Raw genomic sequence first — 17,685 nt, forward strand, 5'->3', positions numbered from 1 at the left:
AAATGCCAGTTCAGTGTTGCTGAAATCACCTCCTTGGGAGACAAGCTCACAGGAGAAAGGGTGGAAGCAGATCAGTCAAAAGTCCTGGCCATACTGGACATGCCTGCCCCAACAGACAAAAAAGGAGTTCTGTGAGCCATGGGAATGATCAGTCTCCTGGGTAAGTTCATTGCTAATCTTTCCACCAAAACTGCTTGCCTCAGACAGTTGGTACAACACAACAAGATGTTTGAATGGATGGCTAGACATGAGAAAGAATGGAAAAAACTGAAACAGACTCTAACCACTGAGCCAGTCCTGTTATTCTGTGATCCTTCCAAGAGAATAAAAATTTCCACGGATGCTTCAAAAGATGCTTTGGGAGCTGTACTACTCCAAGCTGAGGGAGAAAAATGCCAACCTGTAGCATACGTGACAAGAACAACGACAGAGACTGAAAAGAACTATGCACAAATAGAAAAAGAGGCTTTGGGCTTAGTTTATGGGTGTGGGAAATTCCACAGTTATGTTCATTGTTTGCCTACCTTTACGGCTGAGACTGATCACAAATCGTTGATTTCAAGCATCAAAAAGAGCCTCAATGACATGTCCCCTAGAATACAGCGTATGGTGATGAAGCTGCAGCGATATGATTTTGAATTAGTCTGCACCCCAAGAAAATACATTGTGCTTGCAGATGGATTGTCAAGGGCACCAGCATCTATGGATAGACTGAAGTTCCACAGTTGATGATATTGAAACACACATTAAGATGGTGACAGCTTCACTTCCTGTGTCTGATGTCATGTTACAGCAAATTGTGCAGGAAACAGCAAAAGATGCTACACTGCAAAAAGTGACTGGCAATCACCAAAAACACGGTGGCCAGAAGGACTTTGCCCAGAGTTGTATCCAGTGTGAGCAGACCTGAGTGTGGTTAATGGCCTTGTGCTGAGGCAAAACAGAATCATCATTCCACAATCCATGCGCCAGGACAAGCCTCACCGGATCCATGAAGGACATCTTGGCATAGAAAAATGTAAAATGAGAGGCAGAGAAGCAGTCTATTGGTATTAACATGGATATTGAGAAAAGATTGGGAAATGTGGCACATGTCTCAGGCACCATTAAAAACAAAGGAGCCAGTGCTGATTGCCGACATGCCGACTGACCAATGGCAAAAGGTGGGAACAGATCTGTTCCATCTGAACGGCCAGGATTATCTCTTGGTAATAGATTACTACTCAAACTATCCTGAGATAGCACAGCTATCCAGCACATCAGCACGTTCTGGCATAATACACATAAAAGGCTTTTTCCCCAGGCATGGAATCCCACAGTGTGTGGTTAGTGACAATGGTCCCTAGTATAACTGTGCAGAGTTCAGAGAGTTTGCCAAACAGTATGGATTTCAGCACACTACATCCACAGGTTAATGGAAAGGCAGAGAAAGGGGTTCAAATTGTAAAAAGACTGTTGAAAAAGACAACTGACCCTGAAATCAACCCTTATCTGGCTTTGTTAAGCTATAGGGCTACACCTTTGGAGTGTGGAGCATCTCCAGCTGAGCTCCTCATGAGCTGCAAGCTCCGCACAACACTACCCTGCATTTTAGAGAAACACAACAACAGAGAGATGAACAGGAAAAGGGCAAAACTCAAACAGAAAATGAACTATGACTAAACAGCCAGGAGCCTGGAACCCTTTTCAGGAAATGGATGTTGCGAGAATTGAGGATCCTAATTCCTGGAGCAGAAAGGCAGCCTTCCTTGAGGAAGTCAGTCCCAGGTCATTCATTGTAAAGACTGAGGATGGACAAGTGATTAGGAGAAACAGAAAGAGTCTGTTGAAGACTCAGGGGAACTTTGAGGAGCACGTTAAGGAGACCGAGTCTGAAAAGCGAGTCAGTGTAACTCCACTCCACCTTCTCCAAAGACTGACACCCCGGTGTTGAGAAGGTCAACTAGATCGAGGAAACCACCTGAGAGACTCATAGAGCAAGGATAAAGTGTTGGACTGCTTAAAAGAAAGACAATTTATTTGTTATCTGTTGTTATACAGTTGTTATCTGTTAAATTTGAGAATTTATAAGTGCAGTTGAGGTAAACAAAATATGTAGGATCTAACATGTATATTCTTTGCACTGTATGGAGACCATCTGAATGTTGTTCAAGACTGTTTACAGTTAGAAAGTGAAAGTATTGTGCAGATTTAAAGTTATGAAAGTTTGTTGCGTTAACCTATCTGGGGAAGGATGTAATGATAGGTGGTTGGTTATGTTTTGACAGTAGGTGGCGGTATAACATTTCAAAATTTAGGGACAGGTAAAAAAATTTAATAGAGGAAGTCAGGGAGAGTTCGACAGGAAAGGACTGCAATAAAGGCAACCAGTCTCATTTGTTTGAAATAAGAGTTTATTTGTTTCTGTTCTTTCAAATAAGAAACATTACAGAACGGATGTTTGTCAGATTTCTTCGCCTTTTGCCATAGTGATACATTTTGCTTATACCAAAAACAACATGAATGGAGTGCAAGCCCATAGTTCAGAATGCCAAGAACAGTCAGATTTCAAGTGCTCGGGTAAATAGGATGGTGTGTCTTGTTGGTGGCCTTGCTCGGTGGACTCGCACAGATAGATTCGCTGGTCTTTACCCAAGGACAAGCTTCATACAAAGGCTGACTCTTCAGTGACAGTCTCTACTGATATTGTATGAGCTTATTTGAACACGGCTGTTCATGTGTCACAACTGATTGCATCAAGCTGAGTATGCCCTCTGGATTAGCAAAACAAAAGGTTTGATTTTGTGGGTGTGAATTCATTTGCGTGCCCTGAAACAACCAGCCAAAACACGCAACAAGGCGGACACACACGTTCACACCTAGGGGCAACTAACTTACATGTCTTTGGACTGTGGGAAGAAACCAGAGCTTCCGGATGAAACCCATGCAGACACGGGGAGAACAAACTCCACATAGAAAGGACCTTGGCCACCCGGCTGGGAATCCAAGACAGGACCTTCTTGCTGTGAGACGACAGCGTTACCCACTGTGTCACTGTGCCGCCTCTGTTGGATCAGTCAAACAAAATAAAACAGTTCGCAATAAAGGAAGACTGCATACGTAATCAGGAAGGCTGTTACATACAGAGGAATACTGAGTGCATACGTAATCAGGAAGGCTGTTACATACAGAGGAATACTGAGTGTATGGAGAGAAAGGCACTGTCTTACTTTAAGAGCAGTTCTCCTCCCCTCATGTGTGAGCTCTAGCTGTCCACTCTGGAAAGGGGAAATTCAAGTAGAGTATTTGGACTTGTTTTTCTTAACTTCTGCAGATGTTTTACTGATGGTGCACTGTTCTCCTTTTCCCACAGAAAATAAACCGCAATCTTGAGACGCTTTATAAAGTTGAATGTTAGGTGTAGAATTGCTTAAAGAATGTGTCTGTAAAACTTGGAACATTAAGAAAGAACAAGACATTTTTCAAGACAAATTGCTCAATTATTGCTGAGATGCGTAGCTTCTTTCTGCCCATTTGGTCGTAAATGTTTAGTCATTTTTGTGATTTACACAGACCAGAAAAGAACCTTGCCCTGTTCTCACCTCAATAAGAGTTTTGAGGGTTTCACCGTTACTGGTTCGTATACTGGTTTTGCAGTTCTTGTTTGCCTCTCTCCCACCCTGTTTTGCAAACTCACTTGGACTCAACAACTCTCCATCCACCTCAATACAGCGTCTAGTCCCTGTTTTTCCTTTGCCTGGGAAATGGACAGGTGAAAAGTTGAGAGAAAAATGTCATGATAAAACTCAATTCTCTGAAAATAAAAGGTCATTTATTACCATTTTTTACATTTATTTGTTTAATTTTTTGACAGATTTATATTTTACTGTTTATTTGCCATTAGTATTTCTGTGTTCAACAGCAACAAAGACATGAATTTTGGTTTGCATTTACAGTCATGTCTGTTTACTAAGGCTACATTAAGTATATGTCTAGTATGATCTACTGACATAACAGAATGATATAGATAAATGGATAGAATAACAAAGAAATTTCTGAGCCCTTTTATGAATGCTAATGTTACCACGTTAAAACTCAACTATCCCGGTCAGCAGCTGATTAGCTTTAAGAATATGAGAGTCAAACAAATGGTTAAACCTGTCCATGAACATGATGGGAGTGAATATTACATCAGAGACCTTTTTGACTGTCATTGTTATCGACAGAATTTTATTTACACAGTTTACCTTTTAAAAGCCTGCTTCAATTTGAATACAAACTTTTGAAAATTAAATGTCGAGTTATTCTTAATTTTCCCTTTAAATGTTTTTTTAACAGAATGAGGAGACTAACCTGTAGCCAAGAGTTTTTTGTGCAGTCTTCCCTGTACATCTCCACATTTAACAATGAGTATCTTGGCAGGATGCCCTGTAAAAACAAAAGTCAAACCACACAGACGAATCTGAACATCAGTGACTAGCAACACATGGTATTCAATAAGACAAGTGACATTTATATCTCTAAACTGTGTTCCTAAAGGAGGACATCAGCAAGGTTTAATTGTTTTAATTTTCTGGCTCATATTTCAGTCTTAAAACCTATGTTCAGTTAGAGCTTCAAGTCTGCTTCTCTCCTATGCTATAGTGTGGTATCCTTGTCACACTGTGAAATACAAAAACAGACCCTAGGGGGTGAGAAAGGATGGGAAGCGTAGAGGGGGAACAGGAAGGAGGCTGGGGAGAAATGTGCCATGTTCTGGAGAGGGTACGGAGGATAATAAAGAGGCTGAATCATTAAGCACCAATATTGTAACATTACATACAGCTACAGGGGAAACGCGCAAAACACCATAAAATGATCAGAACACTAACAGAAACTGACATGTGATCAGTAACATCTGGACTACAGTATGAAGTGTTAGTGTAACAGAAAGCCAAACTTATGAGTTTAACTGTTCAGTAGACGGTAGACTGTATGAATAAGACACTGAGTGCAGTGTTTCTTTGTATGGTGGATTGGAGTCTTCTGGTTACCAGTTACCTAGAGCTATAATGATATTTTCGCTGCTTCATTTCATCTGTGGTGTATGACTGCCAACCTGTTACTGCTATAGTAGCAGTGCTAGGAGTGGTTGACACAGTAACTGATGTACCATTGTGATCTCCAGATCTCTTACGTGAATGAGATAAACAGACAAAATTATGGCTGCTGTAAAACAGTTGTACTCTGAGACATGACTCACTGGTTTCCTGTGTCACAGTACTTATGGGGTCAGACATCGTAGACACTGTCTGAGTGGACACTGTAGTCATCCTGGACACTGTCTGAGTGGACTCCCCGGTCATATTGGACACTGTCTGAGCGGACACTGCAGTTATATTGGACACTGTCTGAGTGGACGCCCCAGTCATATTGGACACTATCAGTCACCTTACTTATTGTCATCCAGTCATCTCACTGTCATCCAGTCATCTTATTGTCATCCAGTCATCCCTCTGTCATCCAGTCATCCCACTGTCATCCAGTCACCTTACTGTCATCCAGTCACCTTATTGTCATCCAGTCATCCCACTGTCATCCGGTCACCTTACTGTCATCCAGTCATCCCACTGTCATCCAGTCACCTTATTGTCATCCAGTCATCCCACTGTCATCCAGTCATCCCACTGTCATCCAGTCACCTTACTGTCATCCAGTCATCCCACTGTCATCCAGTCACCTTACTGTCATCCAGTCATCCCACTGTCATCCAGTCACCTTATTGTCATCCCACTGTCATCCCACTGTCATCCGGTCACCTTACTGTCATCCAGTCATCCCACTGTCATCCAGTCACCTTATTGTCATCCCACTGTCATCCAGTCATCCCACTGTCATCCAGTCACCTTATTGTCATCCAGTCATCCCACTGTCATCCAGTCACCTTACTGTCATCCAGTCATCCCACTGTCATCCGGTCACCTTACTGTCATCCAGTCATCCCACTGTCATCCAGTCACCTTATTGTCATCCCACTGTCATCCAGTCATCCCACTGTCATCCAGTCACCTTATTGTCATCCCACTGTCATCCAGTCATCCCACTGTCATCCAGTCACCTTACTGTCATCCAGTCATCCCACTGTCATCCGGTCACCTTACTGTCATCCAGTCATCCCACTGTCATCCAGTCACCTTATTGTCATCCCACTGTCATCCAGTCACCTTATTGTCATCCAGTCATCCCACTGTCATCCAGTCACCTTACTGTCATCCAGTCATCCCACTGTCATTCAGTCACCTTACTGTCATCCAGTCATCCCACTGTCATCCAGTCACCTTATTGTCATCCAGTCATCCCACTGTCATCCGGTCACCTTACTGTCATCCAGTCATCCCACTGTCATCCAGTCACCTTATTGTCATCCAGTCATCCCACTGTCATCCAGTCATCCCACTGTCATCCGGTCACCTTACTGTCATCCAGTCATCCCACTGTCATCCAGTCACCTTACTGTCATCCTGTCATCCAGTCATCCCACTGTCATCCAGTCACCTTACTGTCATCCAGTCATCCCACTGTCATCCAGTCACCTTACTGTTATCCTGTCATCCAGTCATCCCACTGTCATCCAGTCACCTTACTGTCATCCAGTCATCCCAGGACCAACATAAAGTCAAAGTTGGCACATTATTAGACTGTACACTTATGGTGACAAACCTTCATCTTCATGGTCTATTGACAGAATGAGACATGGTCCTACCCTCTGTCCTCCCTTGAGTAGTTTCCCATGTTTTCTCCATCTCATTCACTCTGTTCCAACCTAAATCTGACTGCCTCTCAGTGCCTGTAGGATTCCCAGGTAAGTCTGTATTACAAAACACAAAGTATCACCAAATACCCATCAGTGAGATCAGAGTGTAACAGGGATGTTTTCATTAGAGGAAAACATGGAGAAATCATCAGTGTGTCACACAGAAAACTGAACTGAAGCCTGGATTTTTAACTGCATGTGTTTTTTATCAGGTCTCTGGTTTGAATGTTCAGGACCAACATGATGCCAAACTTTTTTTTGCCAAACTTTTTTTTTTTCATTGTCAGCTGATCTGGTGAAGTCAGAACAGTCATGAGGATGTGGGATCACACACTCACACGTAACAACCGATGAGAATAATATCGAACCCGAGACCCTCTTGCTGTGAGGCTACAGCGCTACCCACTGTGCCACCTCATGTGTATAAAGCTTTGAAAATCACAATCACAATATCACAGGGGCTGATTTAATAAAATGACATGTAATTGTGGGCATTCCTTTGGGAGTGTCAGTTGTTTTAGATGGGAAAAGTAAACTGTATATGAATATGAGAGTCAAACAAATGGTTAAACCTGTCCATGAACATGATGGGAGTGAATATTACATCAGAGACCTTTTTGACTGTCATTGTTATCGACAGAATTTTATTTACACAGTTTACCTTTTAAAAGCCTGCTTCAATTTGAATACAAACTTTTGAAAATTAAATGTCGAGTTATTCTTAATTTTCCCTTTAAATGTTTTTTTAACAGAATGAGGAGACTAACCTGTAGCCAAGAGTTTTTTGTGCAGTCTTCCCTGTACATCTCCACATTTAACAATGAGTATCTTGGCAGGATGCCCTGTAAAAACAAAAGTCAAACCACACAGACGAATCTGAACATCAGTGACTAGCAACACATGGTATTCAATAAGACAAGTGACATTTATATCTCTAAACTGTGTTCCTAAAGGAGGACATCAGCAAGGTTTAATTGTTTTAATTTTCTGGCTCATATTTCAGTCTTAAAACCTATGTTCAGTTAGAGCTTCAAGTCTGCTTCTCTCCTATGCTATAGTGTGGTATCCTTGTCACACTGTGAAATACAAAAACAGACCCTAGGGGGTGAGAAAGGATGGGAAGCGTAGAGGGGGAACAGGAAGGAGGCTGGGGAGAAATGTGCCATGTTCTGGAGAGGGTACGGAGGATAATAAAGAGGCTGAATCATTAAGCACCAATATTGTAACATTACATACAGCTACAGGGGAAACGCGCAAAACACCATAAAATGATCAGAACACTAACAGAAACTGACATGTGATCAGTAACATCTGGACTACAGTATGAAGTGTTAGTGTAACAGAAAGCCAAACTTATGAGTTTAACTGTTCAGTAGACGGTAGACTGTATGAATAAGACACTGAGTGCAGTGTTTCTTTGTATGGTGGATTGGAGTCTTCTGGTTACCAGTTACCTAGAGCTATAATGATATTTTCGCTGCTTCATTTCATCTGTGGTGTATGACTGCCAACCTGTTACTGCTATAGTAGCAGTGCTAGGAGTGGTTGACACAGTAACTGATGTACCATTGTGATCTCCAGATCTCTTACGTGAATGAGATAAACAGACAAAATTATGGCTGCTGTAAAACAGTTGTACTCTGAGACATGACTCACTGGTTTCCTGTGTCACAGTACTTATGGGGTCAGACATCGTAGACACTGTCTGAGTGGACACTGTAGTCATCCTGGACACTGTCTGAGTGGACTCCCCGGTCATATTGGACACTGTCTGAGCGGACACTGCAGTTATATTGGACACTGTCTGAGTGGACGCCCCAGTCATATTGGACACTATCAGTCACCTTACTTATTGTCATCCAGTCATCTCACTGTCATCCAGTCATCTTATTGTCATCCAGTCATCCCTCTGTCATCCAGTCATCCCACTGTCATCCAGTCACCTTACTGTCATCCAGTCACCTTATTGTCATCCAGTCATCCCACTGTCATCCGGTCACCTTACTGTCATCCAGTCATCCCACTGTCATCCAGTCACCTTATTGTCATCCAGTCATCCCACTGTCATCCAGTCATCCCACTGTCATCCAGTCACCTTACTGTCATCCAGTCATCCCACTGTCATCCAGTCACCTTACTGTCATCCAGTCATCCCACTGTCATCCAGTCACCTTATTGTCATCCCACTGTCATCCCACTGTCATCCGGTCACCTTACTGTCATCCAGTCATCCCACTGTCATCCAGTCACCTTATTGTCATCCCACTGTCATCCAGTCATCCCACTGTCATCCAGTCACCTTATTGTCATCCAGTCATCCCACTGTCATCCAGTCACCTTACTGTCATCCAGTCATCCCACTGTCATCCGGTCACCTTACTGTCATCCAGTCATCCCACTGTCATCCAGTCACCTTATTGTCATCCCACTGTCATCCAGTCATCCCACTGTCATCCAGTCACCTTATTGTCATCCCACTGTCATCCAGTCATCCCACTGTCATCCAGTCACCTTACTGTCATCCAGTCATCCCACTGTCATCCGGTCACCTTACTGTCATCCAGTCATCCCACTGTCATCCAGTCACCTTATTGTCATCCCACTGTCATCCAGTCACCTTATTGTCATCCAGTCATCCCACTGTCATCCAGTCACCTTACTGTCATCCAGTCATCCCACTGTCATTCAGTCACCTTACTGTCATCCAGTCATCCCACTGTCATCCAGTCACCTTATTGTCATCCAGTCATCCCACTGTCATCCGGTCACCTTACTGTCATCCAGTCATCCCACTGTCATCCAGTCACCTTATTGTCATCCAGTCATCCCACTGTCATCCAGTCATCCCACTGTCATCCGGTCACCTTACTGTCATCCAGTCATCCCACTGTCATCCAGTCACCTTACTGTCATCCTGTCATCCAGTCATCCCACTGTCATCCAGTCACCTTACTGTCATCCAGTCATCCCACTGTCATCCAGTCACCTTACTGTTATCCTGTCATCCAGTCATCCCACTGTCATCCAGTCACCTTACTGTCATCCAGTCATCCCAGGACCAACATAAAGTCAAAGTTGGCACATTATTAGACTGTACACTTATGGTGACAAACCTTCATCTTCATGGTCTATTGACAGAATGAGACATGGTCCTACCCTCTGTCCTCCCTTGAGTAGTTTCCCATGTTTTCTCCATCTCATTCACTCTGTTCCAACCTAAATCTGACTGCCTCTCAGTGCCTGTAGGATTCCCAGGTAAGTCTGTATTACAAAACACAAAGTATCACCAAATACCCATCAGTGAGATCAGAGTGTAACAGGGATGTTTTCATTAGAGGAAAACATGGAGAAATCATCAGTGTGTCACACAGAAAACTGAACTGAAGCCTGGATTTTTAACTGCATGTGTTTTTTATCAGGTCTCTGGTTTGAATGTTCAGGACCAACATGATGCCAAACTTTTTTTTGCCAAACTTTTTTTTTTTCATTGTCAGCTGATCTGGTGAAGTCAGAACAGTCATGAGGATGTGGGATCACACACTCACACGTAACAACCGATGAGAATAATATCGAACCCGAGACCCTCTTGCTGTGAGGCTACAGCGCTACCCACTGTGCCACCTCATGTGTATAAAGCTTTGAAAATCACAATCACAATATCACAGGGGCTGATTTAATAAAATGACATGTAATTGTGGGCATTCCTTTGGGAGTGTCAGTTGTTTTAGATGGGAAAAGTAAACTGTATATGAATATGAGAGTCAAACAAATGGTTAAACCTGTCCATGAACATGATGGGAGTGAATATTACATCAGAGACCTTTTTGACTGTCATTGTTATCGACAGAATTTTATTTACACAGTTTACCTTTTAAAAGCCTGCTTCAATTTGAATACAAACTTTTGAAAATTAAATGTCGAGTTATTCTTAATTTTCCCTTTAAATGTTTTTTTAACAGAATGAGGAGACTAACCTGTAGCCAAGAGTTTTTTGTGCAGTCTTCCCTGTACATCTCCACATTTAACAATGAGTATCTTGGCAGGATGCACTGTAAAAACAAAAGTCAAACCACACAGACGAATCTGAACATCAGTGACTAGCAACACATGGTATTCAATAAGACAAGTGACATTTATATCTCTAAACTGTGTTCCTAAAGGAGGACATCAGCAAGGTTTAATTGTTTTAATTTTCTGGCTCATATTTCAGTCTTAAAACCTATGTTCAGTTAGAGCTTCAAGTCTGCTTCTCTCCTATGCTATAGTGTGGTATCCTTGTCACACTGTGAAATACAAAAACAGACCCTAGGGGGTGAGAAAGGATGGGAAGCGTAGAGGGGGAACAGGAAGGAGGCTGGGGAGAAATGTGCCATGTTCTGGAGAGGGTACGGAGGATAATAAAGAGGCTGAATCATTAAGCACCAATATTGTAACATTACATACAGCTACAGGGGAAACGCGCAAAACACCATAAAATGATCAGAACACTAACAGAAACTGACATGTGATCAGTAACATCTGGACTACAGTATGAAGTGTTAGTGTAACAGAAAGCCAAACTTATGAGTTTAACTGTTCAGTAGACGGTAGACTGTATGAATAAGACACTGAGTGCAGTGTTTCTTTGTATGGTGGATTGGAGTCTTCTGGTTACCAGTTACCTAGAGCTATAATGATATTTTCGCTGCTTCATTTCATCTGTGGTGTATGACTGCCAACCTGTTACTGCTATAGTAGCAGTGCTAGGAGTGGTTGACACAGTAACTGATGTACCATTGTGATCTCCAGATCTCTTACGTGAATGAGATAAACAGACAAAATTATGGCTGCTGTAAAACAGTTGTACTCTGAGACATGACTCACTGGTTTCCTGTGTCACAGTACTTATGGGGTCAGACATCGTAGACACTGTCTGAGTGGACACTGTAGTCATCCTGGACACTGTCTGAGTGGACTCCCCGGTCATATTGGACACTGTCTGAGCGGACACTGCAGTTATATTGGACACTGTCTGAGTGGACGCCCCAGTCATATTGGACACTATCAGTCACCTTACTTATTGTCATCCAGTCATCTCACTGTCATCCAGTCATCTTATTGTCATCCAGTCATCCCTCTGTCATCCAGTCATCCCACTGTCATCCAGTCACCTTACTGTCATCCAGTCACCTTATTGTCATCCAGTCATCCCACTGTCATCCGGTCACCTTACTGTCATCCAGTCATCCCACTGTCATCCAGTCACCTTATTGTCATCCAGTCATCCCACTGTCATCCAGTCATCCCACTGTCATCCAGTCACCTTACTGTCATCCAGTCATCCCACTGTCATCCAGTCACCTTACTGTCATCCAGTCATCCCACTGTCATCCAGTCACCTTATTGTCATCCCACTGTCATCCCACTGTCATCCGGTCACCTTACTGTCATCCAGTCATCCCACTGTCATCCAGTCACCTTATTGTCATCCCACTGTCATCCAGTCATCCCACTGTCATCCAGTCACCTTATTGTCATCCAGTCATCCCACTGTCATCCAGTCACCTTACTGTCATCCAGTCATCCCACTGTCATCCGGTCACCTTACTGTCATCCAGTCATCCCACTGTCATCCAGTCACCTTATTGTCATCCCACTGTCATCCAGTCATCCCACTGTCATCCAGTCACCTTATTGTCATCCCACTGTCATCCAGTCATCCCACTGTCATCCAGTCACCTTACTGTCATCCAGTCATCCCACTGTCATCCGGTCACCTTACTGTCATCCAGTCATCCCACTGTCATCCAGTCACCTTATTGTCATCCCACTGTCATCCAGTCACCTTATTGTCATCCAGTCATCCCACTGTCATCCAGTCACCTTACTGTCATCCAGTCATCCCACTGTCATTCAGTCACCTTACTGTCATCCAGTCATCCCACTGTCATCCAGTCACCTTATTGTCATCCAGTCATCCCACTGTCATCCGGTCACCTTACTGTCATCCAGTCATCCCACTGTCATCCAGTCACCTTATTGTCATCCAGTCATCCCACTGTCATCCAGTCATCCCACTGTCATCCGGTCACCTTACTGTCATCCAGTCATCCCACTGTCATCCAGTCACCTTACTGTCATCCTGTCATCCAGTCATCCCACTGTCATCCAGTCACCTTACTGTCATCCAGTCATCCCACTGTCATCCAGTCACCTTACTGTTATCCTGTCATCCAGTCATCCCACTGTCATCCAGTCACCTTACTGTCATCCAGTCATCCCAGGACCAACATAAAGTCAAAGTTGGCACATTATTAGACTGTACACTTATGGTGACAAACCTTCATCTTCATGGTCTATTGACAGAATGAGACATGGTCCTACCCTCTGTCCTCCCTTGAGTAGTTTCCCATGTTTTCTCCATCTCATTCACTCTGTTCCAACCTAAATCTGACTGCCTCTCAGTGCCTGTAGGATTCCCAGGTAAGTCTGTATTACAAAACACAAAGTATCACCAAATACCCATCAGTGAGATCAGAGTGTAACAGGGATGTTTTCATTAGAGGAAAACATGGAGAAATCATCAGTGTGTCACACAGAAAACTGAACTGAAGCCTGGATTTTTAACTGCATGTGTTTTTTATCAGGTCTCTGGTTTGAATGTTCAGGACCAACATGATGCCAAACTTTTTTTTGCCAAACTTTTTTTTTTTCATTGTCAGCTGATCTGGTGAAGTCAGAACAGTCATGAGGATGTGGGATCACACACTCACACGTAACAACCGATGAGAATAATATCGAACCCGAGACCCTCTTGCTGTGAGGCTACAGCGCTACCCACTGTGCCACCTCATGTGTATAAAGCTTTGAAAATCACAATCACAATATCACAGGGGCTGATTTAATAAAATGACATGTAATTGTGGGCATTCCTTTGGGAGTGTCAGTTGTTTTAGATGGGAAAAGTAAACTGTAAAATGTAAACAGATGGATTTGTGTGTTTAAAGTGATTTATAAGGCGTAATTAGTTTTGCTGTCTTGGTGCAGTGATCTAGTACCCCCAGAATCTACTTATAACCTAAAGCAATGTCCTGACATTTCATTCAGCTCCCTGCCAGCGTCCTCTTAGTTAGTCCTCCCCAGTTTTAGACGCTGTTTTAGTTGTTACGTGCTTCCTCATAGGTACTATACTTGGTTGCGAATCATACCTGTGTTCAGTGATGGTGGGAGAGAGGTGAGCAGGCAGGCAGGCAGACAGGCAAAGAGGTAAGTAGGCAAGTATGCAAGCAGGCAATACACAGTGGTTTAAATCACATTCCAAAGTAATCAAAAAAAGGGGCTTTCTAAAGTTTCAAAAAAGTATAGAGCTTTCAAATTGGCATATTAAACTGAGTTTGTAAAAGTGTATAAGTGTAGAAGAGTGTAGTGTATAAGCAGACAAAAGGTACAGAATGTAAGCGTGTAAGCGATAAAAAAAAAAAACGTTTGGTTCACCAGCTTCTTCCAGCGTCTAGACTATGAGGCTCTACCTGCACACATGGAAGACACCATCTTAACTGATCAGGGATCCTGCGGCAAATGTCAAAATAAAAGTCTCAAGCTAAAGGTCGATGAACCTAAGCCAAAAATAAGTCTCTGAGGGGAAATAAATTAAAACTCAAATTTGGCTCCTACAATATCCAGAAAGGCACGTGATATCTGTGTTTTGAGATTCAGAAACAGGGGTCACGTGCACATACAATGGATAATGACAACCAATAAATTGAGCAAATTATTTTATAATTAAATATTAGTTATGTATTGATAATTATAATCATAATGATAAGAGATAGGTACTGAATCTCTCATTGTTACCTGTTTTACGTTTTTTAACCCATTCGTTCTGTGTCTCTATTCGTCTCTCCAAGATCTGTGTTTTTTCTCTCCACATCTTTTCTTGTTCCTCCCTCATCCTTCTCTCCTCTTCTATTTTTCTCTTCCACTCGTTTTGCTGAAGATGTTTTTGCTGTTCTATCTCCTTCACTCTTTCCTCTGCATTCTTTATTTTCTCCTCTAATTCCCTCTGTTTTCTCTCCTCTTCCTTTCTTCTTTTTTCTTCATTCTGCTTTCTTTTCTCCTCTTCCTCTTTTTCCTTTCTTTTCAGTTCTTTTATCTCATGTTTGAATTCTTCTCTTTCTTTTCTGCGTTTCTCATCCCATTCTCTCCTTTCTTTCTCCTCTCTCTTTGTCCTTCGTAGATCCTCCTGTTCTTTCCTCAACTGGTCTTTTTGTCTCTGTTTCTCCCATTCTGCTTTCTGTCTCTCCACATCCTTATATATTTTCTCCTCCCACTCTTTCATCCTTTTCTCGTCCTCCTTTTTTCTTCTTTCATAATCTTTCTCTCTTTCTTCCATCTCTCTTTTCAGTCTCTGTTCTCTCTCTCTAAATTCCTCCTCCCTTCTTTTCCTCTCTTCATTCTGTCTCTTTCTCTCCTCCTCCATTGTCTCTTTCATTCTCTCTATCTCTGTCTCATATTCAGCCTTCAGTTCTTCTTTCTCTCTCTCTATCTCCTCCACTCTCTCTCTCAGTGTTCTCTCCTTTTCCTCTTGGAGAGCTTCCTCTACCTGTCTGAACATCTCATTAGTGTAGAAGGTCCCTCCATTCTCTGACACCATGGTGTCTATCTTATCCAGGAGTTCCACAACCTGAGTTTGGTTACTGGGGTCTGTGTTGTTAAACACATGGTATCTGTTACCACACTGGTCAATCAGATTCCCTAAGTCAGTTCCAGGGTCTCCTATACACTGTTCTATAGTTTTCTTCCTTAGATGATCTGCTTTAGTAAACAGTACCATGGTGTACATGTGTGATTCATCTCCAAACATCTTTTGGATGATCTTCACTGCTTCTTTCTCCTCTGGTGTGAGTCGTCCCACTGCTAACACCAGTAGAAACACATGTGGTCCTGGTGTTGCCATGGTGATGCATTTAATGAACTCTTTGTTCATCTCCTCATTATCAATCTCTGTATCAAACAGTCCTGGTGTGTCAATCACTGTTATCTGTCTTCCATTGACTTCAGCTGTCTCTCTCTGACATGTTTTAGTCACTGACTCAAAACACTCATCTTCTTTAAAAACATCTTTCCCCAGGATGGTGTTTCCTGTGGCACTCTTCCCAACACCAGTCTTCCCCAACAGCACGATTCTCAAAGTGTCTGATCTCTCTCTTACATCTGTAAAAACACAGAGATGGCATTATGTAAAGCTTACTGCAAATTTAGAAGTCAAAATATTAAATAACATTACATTATCCCATGTGTTTCACATTACCTGATGTCTGATCCTTAATCTTTTCCTCAGGAGTTCTGATTTGTATCCTCATCTGTTCAACTTCACTTCGATATTTCTTTAGCTGTTTAATTTCAGTCTGGTGTTTCTTCAGTTGTGTTTCCACCAGAGCATCCAGGTACATGACTGCTGTGTAATGACTTCCTCTATTCTGTTCCACCAGTTTGTCAACACTCTTCAGTAACTCTGACACCTGTGAACTGAAACCTAAGAACTGATGTCCTCCTCTGCAGGATCTGACAACACAACAAACACACTCTTGATTCACAGTGGTTGTGTATCCTGAAAAGTTATTTGTGTAGTTAGTTTTACCCATGTGACTTCACATTAATGTTTTACACCAGAACTTTGTCTGTAAGCAAATAAGGTGAAAATCAGAGGACGTTTTTCCTGTATATTTCCAGAGAGTCTGACAAACAGAAGGTGCCATGGACACCATGGACAACAGATTACAGTTTTCATTAAGACAATAATAAGACTCCATTCTTCTTTTGCATTAGGTCTCATTTTATTCTGATCAACAAAACACCCCATGGATTCACAATGGCTGTGCATTATGAATGAGACTTTAGGAGCAGAATCTGTGTGTGAGCACTTTGTATATGATACTACTCCAGTATACACAGAATATGTGATTAATGTCAAGCCTGTTTTCCTAATTCGAGCAGGAATTTGAGTTGAGATCCATGGTGTGGATGCAGAATTACAATTACACTGGCATCACTGGAGATTCTGTCTGAGGAAATTTCACCTGGAGAGTTTGCAGTAAAACAGGTTTACAGTTGCTCCTAAATGTGGTGGTAACTTTATAATGTCGAACAAAAAAAACACTCACACAGCCTCAGATAAACTCATCTATTTATGCAGCAGGTAGAAACAGAAGTCCAGCAAGTTGAAAACTGCATTTTGAATGATGAAAAAAAAAAATTGTGTACTTACTATGAAATGTGATCCTGCTCTCTCAATTCACAGAAATGAAAGAACCTGTGACTGTCTCTGGTTCACATATTCTGTGACACACCCAAATAGACACATCCAAACAGGAGAATGAGAAGTGATCTAAAGCATGTCATGTCTTGTCGTGAAGATGATCAGATGAGTCTAGAAAGGCTGACATTTTGGTTCAACAGTATCCATATTTTAGAGTAGGTCTTTTCCATCTTTGTATCTGTCCTCTTTCACTTTAACAACAGAAAAGCAGTCAAGTTTCCCTGTGCGGAAACGAAAGTGAAACTCACGACACCTCTTTTCTGTAAACGAAACCAAAGCTGTCAAACATTACCCTGAAAAAAACCCCACTTGATCTGCCTTCACAATGCGTCTGTATACAGCAAAAGAGTCATAAAAAACTCAATAAAAACTGCTGTAAAGGTTCAGTATCAAAGGCTGTGTATATGTGTGTGTGAATCTGTGTGTGTGTGTGTATGAATGTGTATATGTACTTGTGATTCTCTACGTGTGTGTATGTATTTGTGATTTTGTGTGTGTGTGCGTGTGTGTGTGTGTGTGTGTGTGCGTGTGTGTGTGTGTGTGTGTGCTTCACCCCTTTTCCCCCAGGCCATGGCTTTGTTTACCTTTTTGTATGTTCCCTGGTAGGCATGCTGGT

The 17,685-nt window shown here is 42.3% G+C and overlaps 1 protein-coding gene across 1 annotated transcript in view; it reads right to left on the reverse strand.

The window, feature by feature from the left end:
* Positions 1 to 1,505: 1,505 nt before the first annotated feature.
* Positions 1,506 to 17,685, reverse strand: part of LOC115829290 (GTPase IMAP family member 8-like) — a 186,850-nt gene continuing 170,670 nt past the window's right edge. Inside the window, exons 5-9 of the mRNA XM_030793344.1 lie at positions 16,062 to 16,263; positions 14,936 to 15,964; positions 4,333 to 4,407; positions 3,582 to 3,736; positions 1,506 to 1,583 (exon numbers count right to left, since the gene is read on the reverse strand). Coding sequence (XP_030649204.1) covers positions 1,506 to 1,583; positions 3,582 to 3,736; positions 4,333 to 4,407; positions 14,936 to 15,964; positions 16,062 to 16,263 — 1,539 coding nt within the window. The remainder of the gene's footprint in view (positions 1,584 to 3,581; positions 3,737 to 4,332; positions 4,408 to 14,935; positions 15,965 to 16,061; positions 16,264 to 17,685) is intronic.

Source organism: Chanos chanos, chromosome 16 (assembly GCF_902362185.1).
Source record: "Chanos chanos chromosome 16, fChaCha1.1, whole genome shotgun sequence".
Taxonomy (NCBI): Eukaryota; Metazoa; Chordata; class Actinopteri; order Gonorynchiformes; family Chanidae; genus Chanos; species Chanos chanos.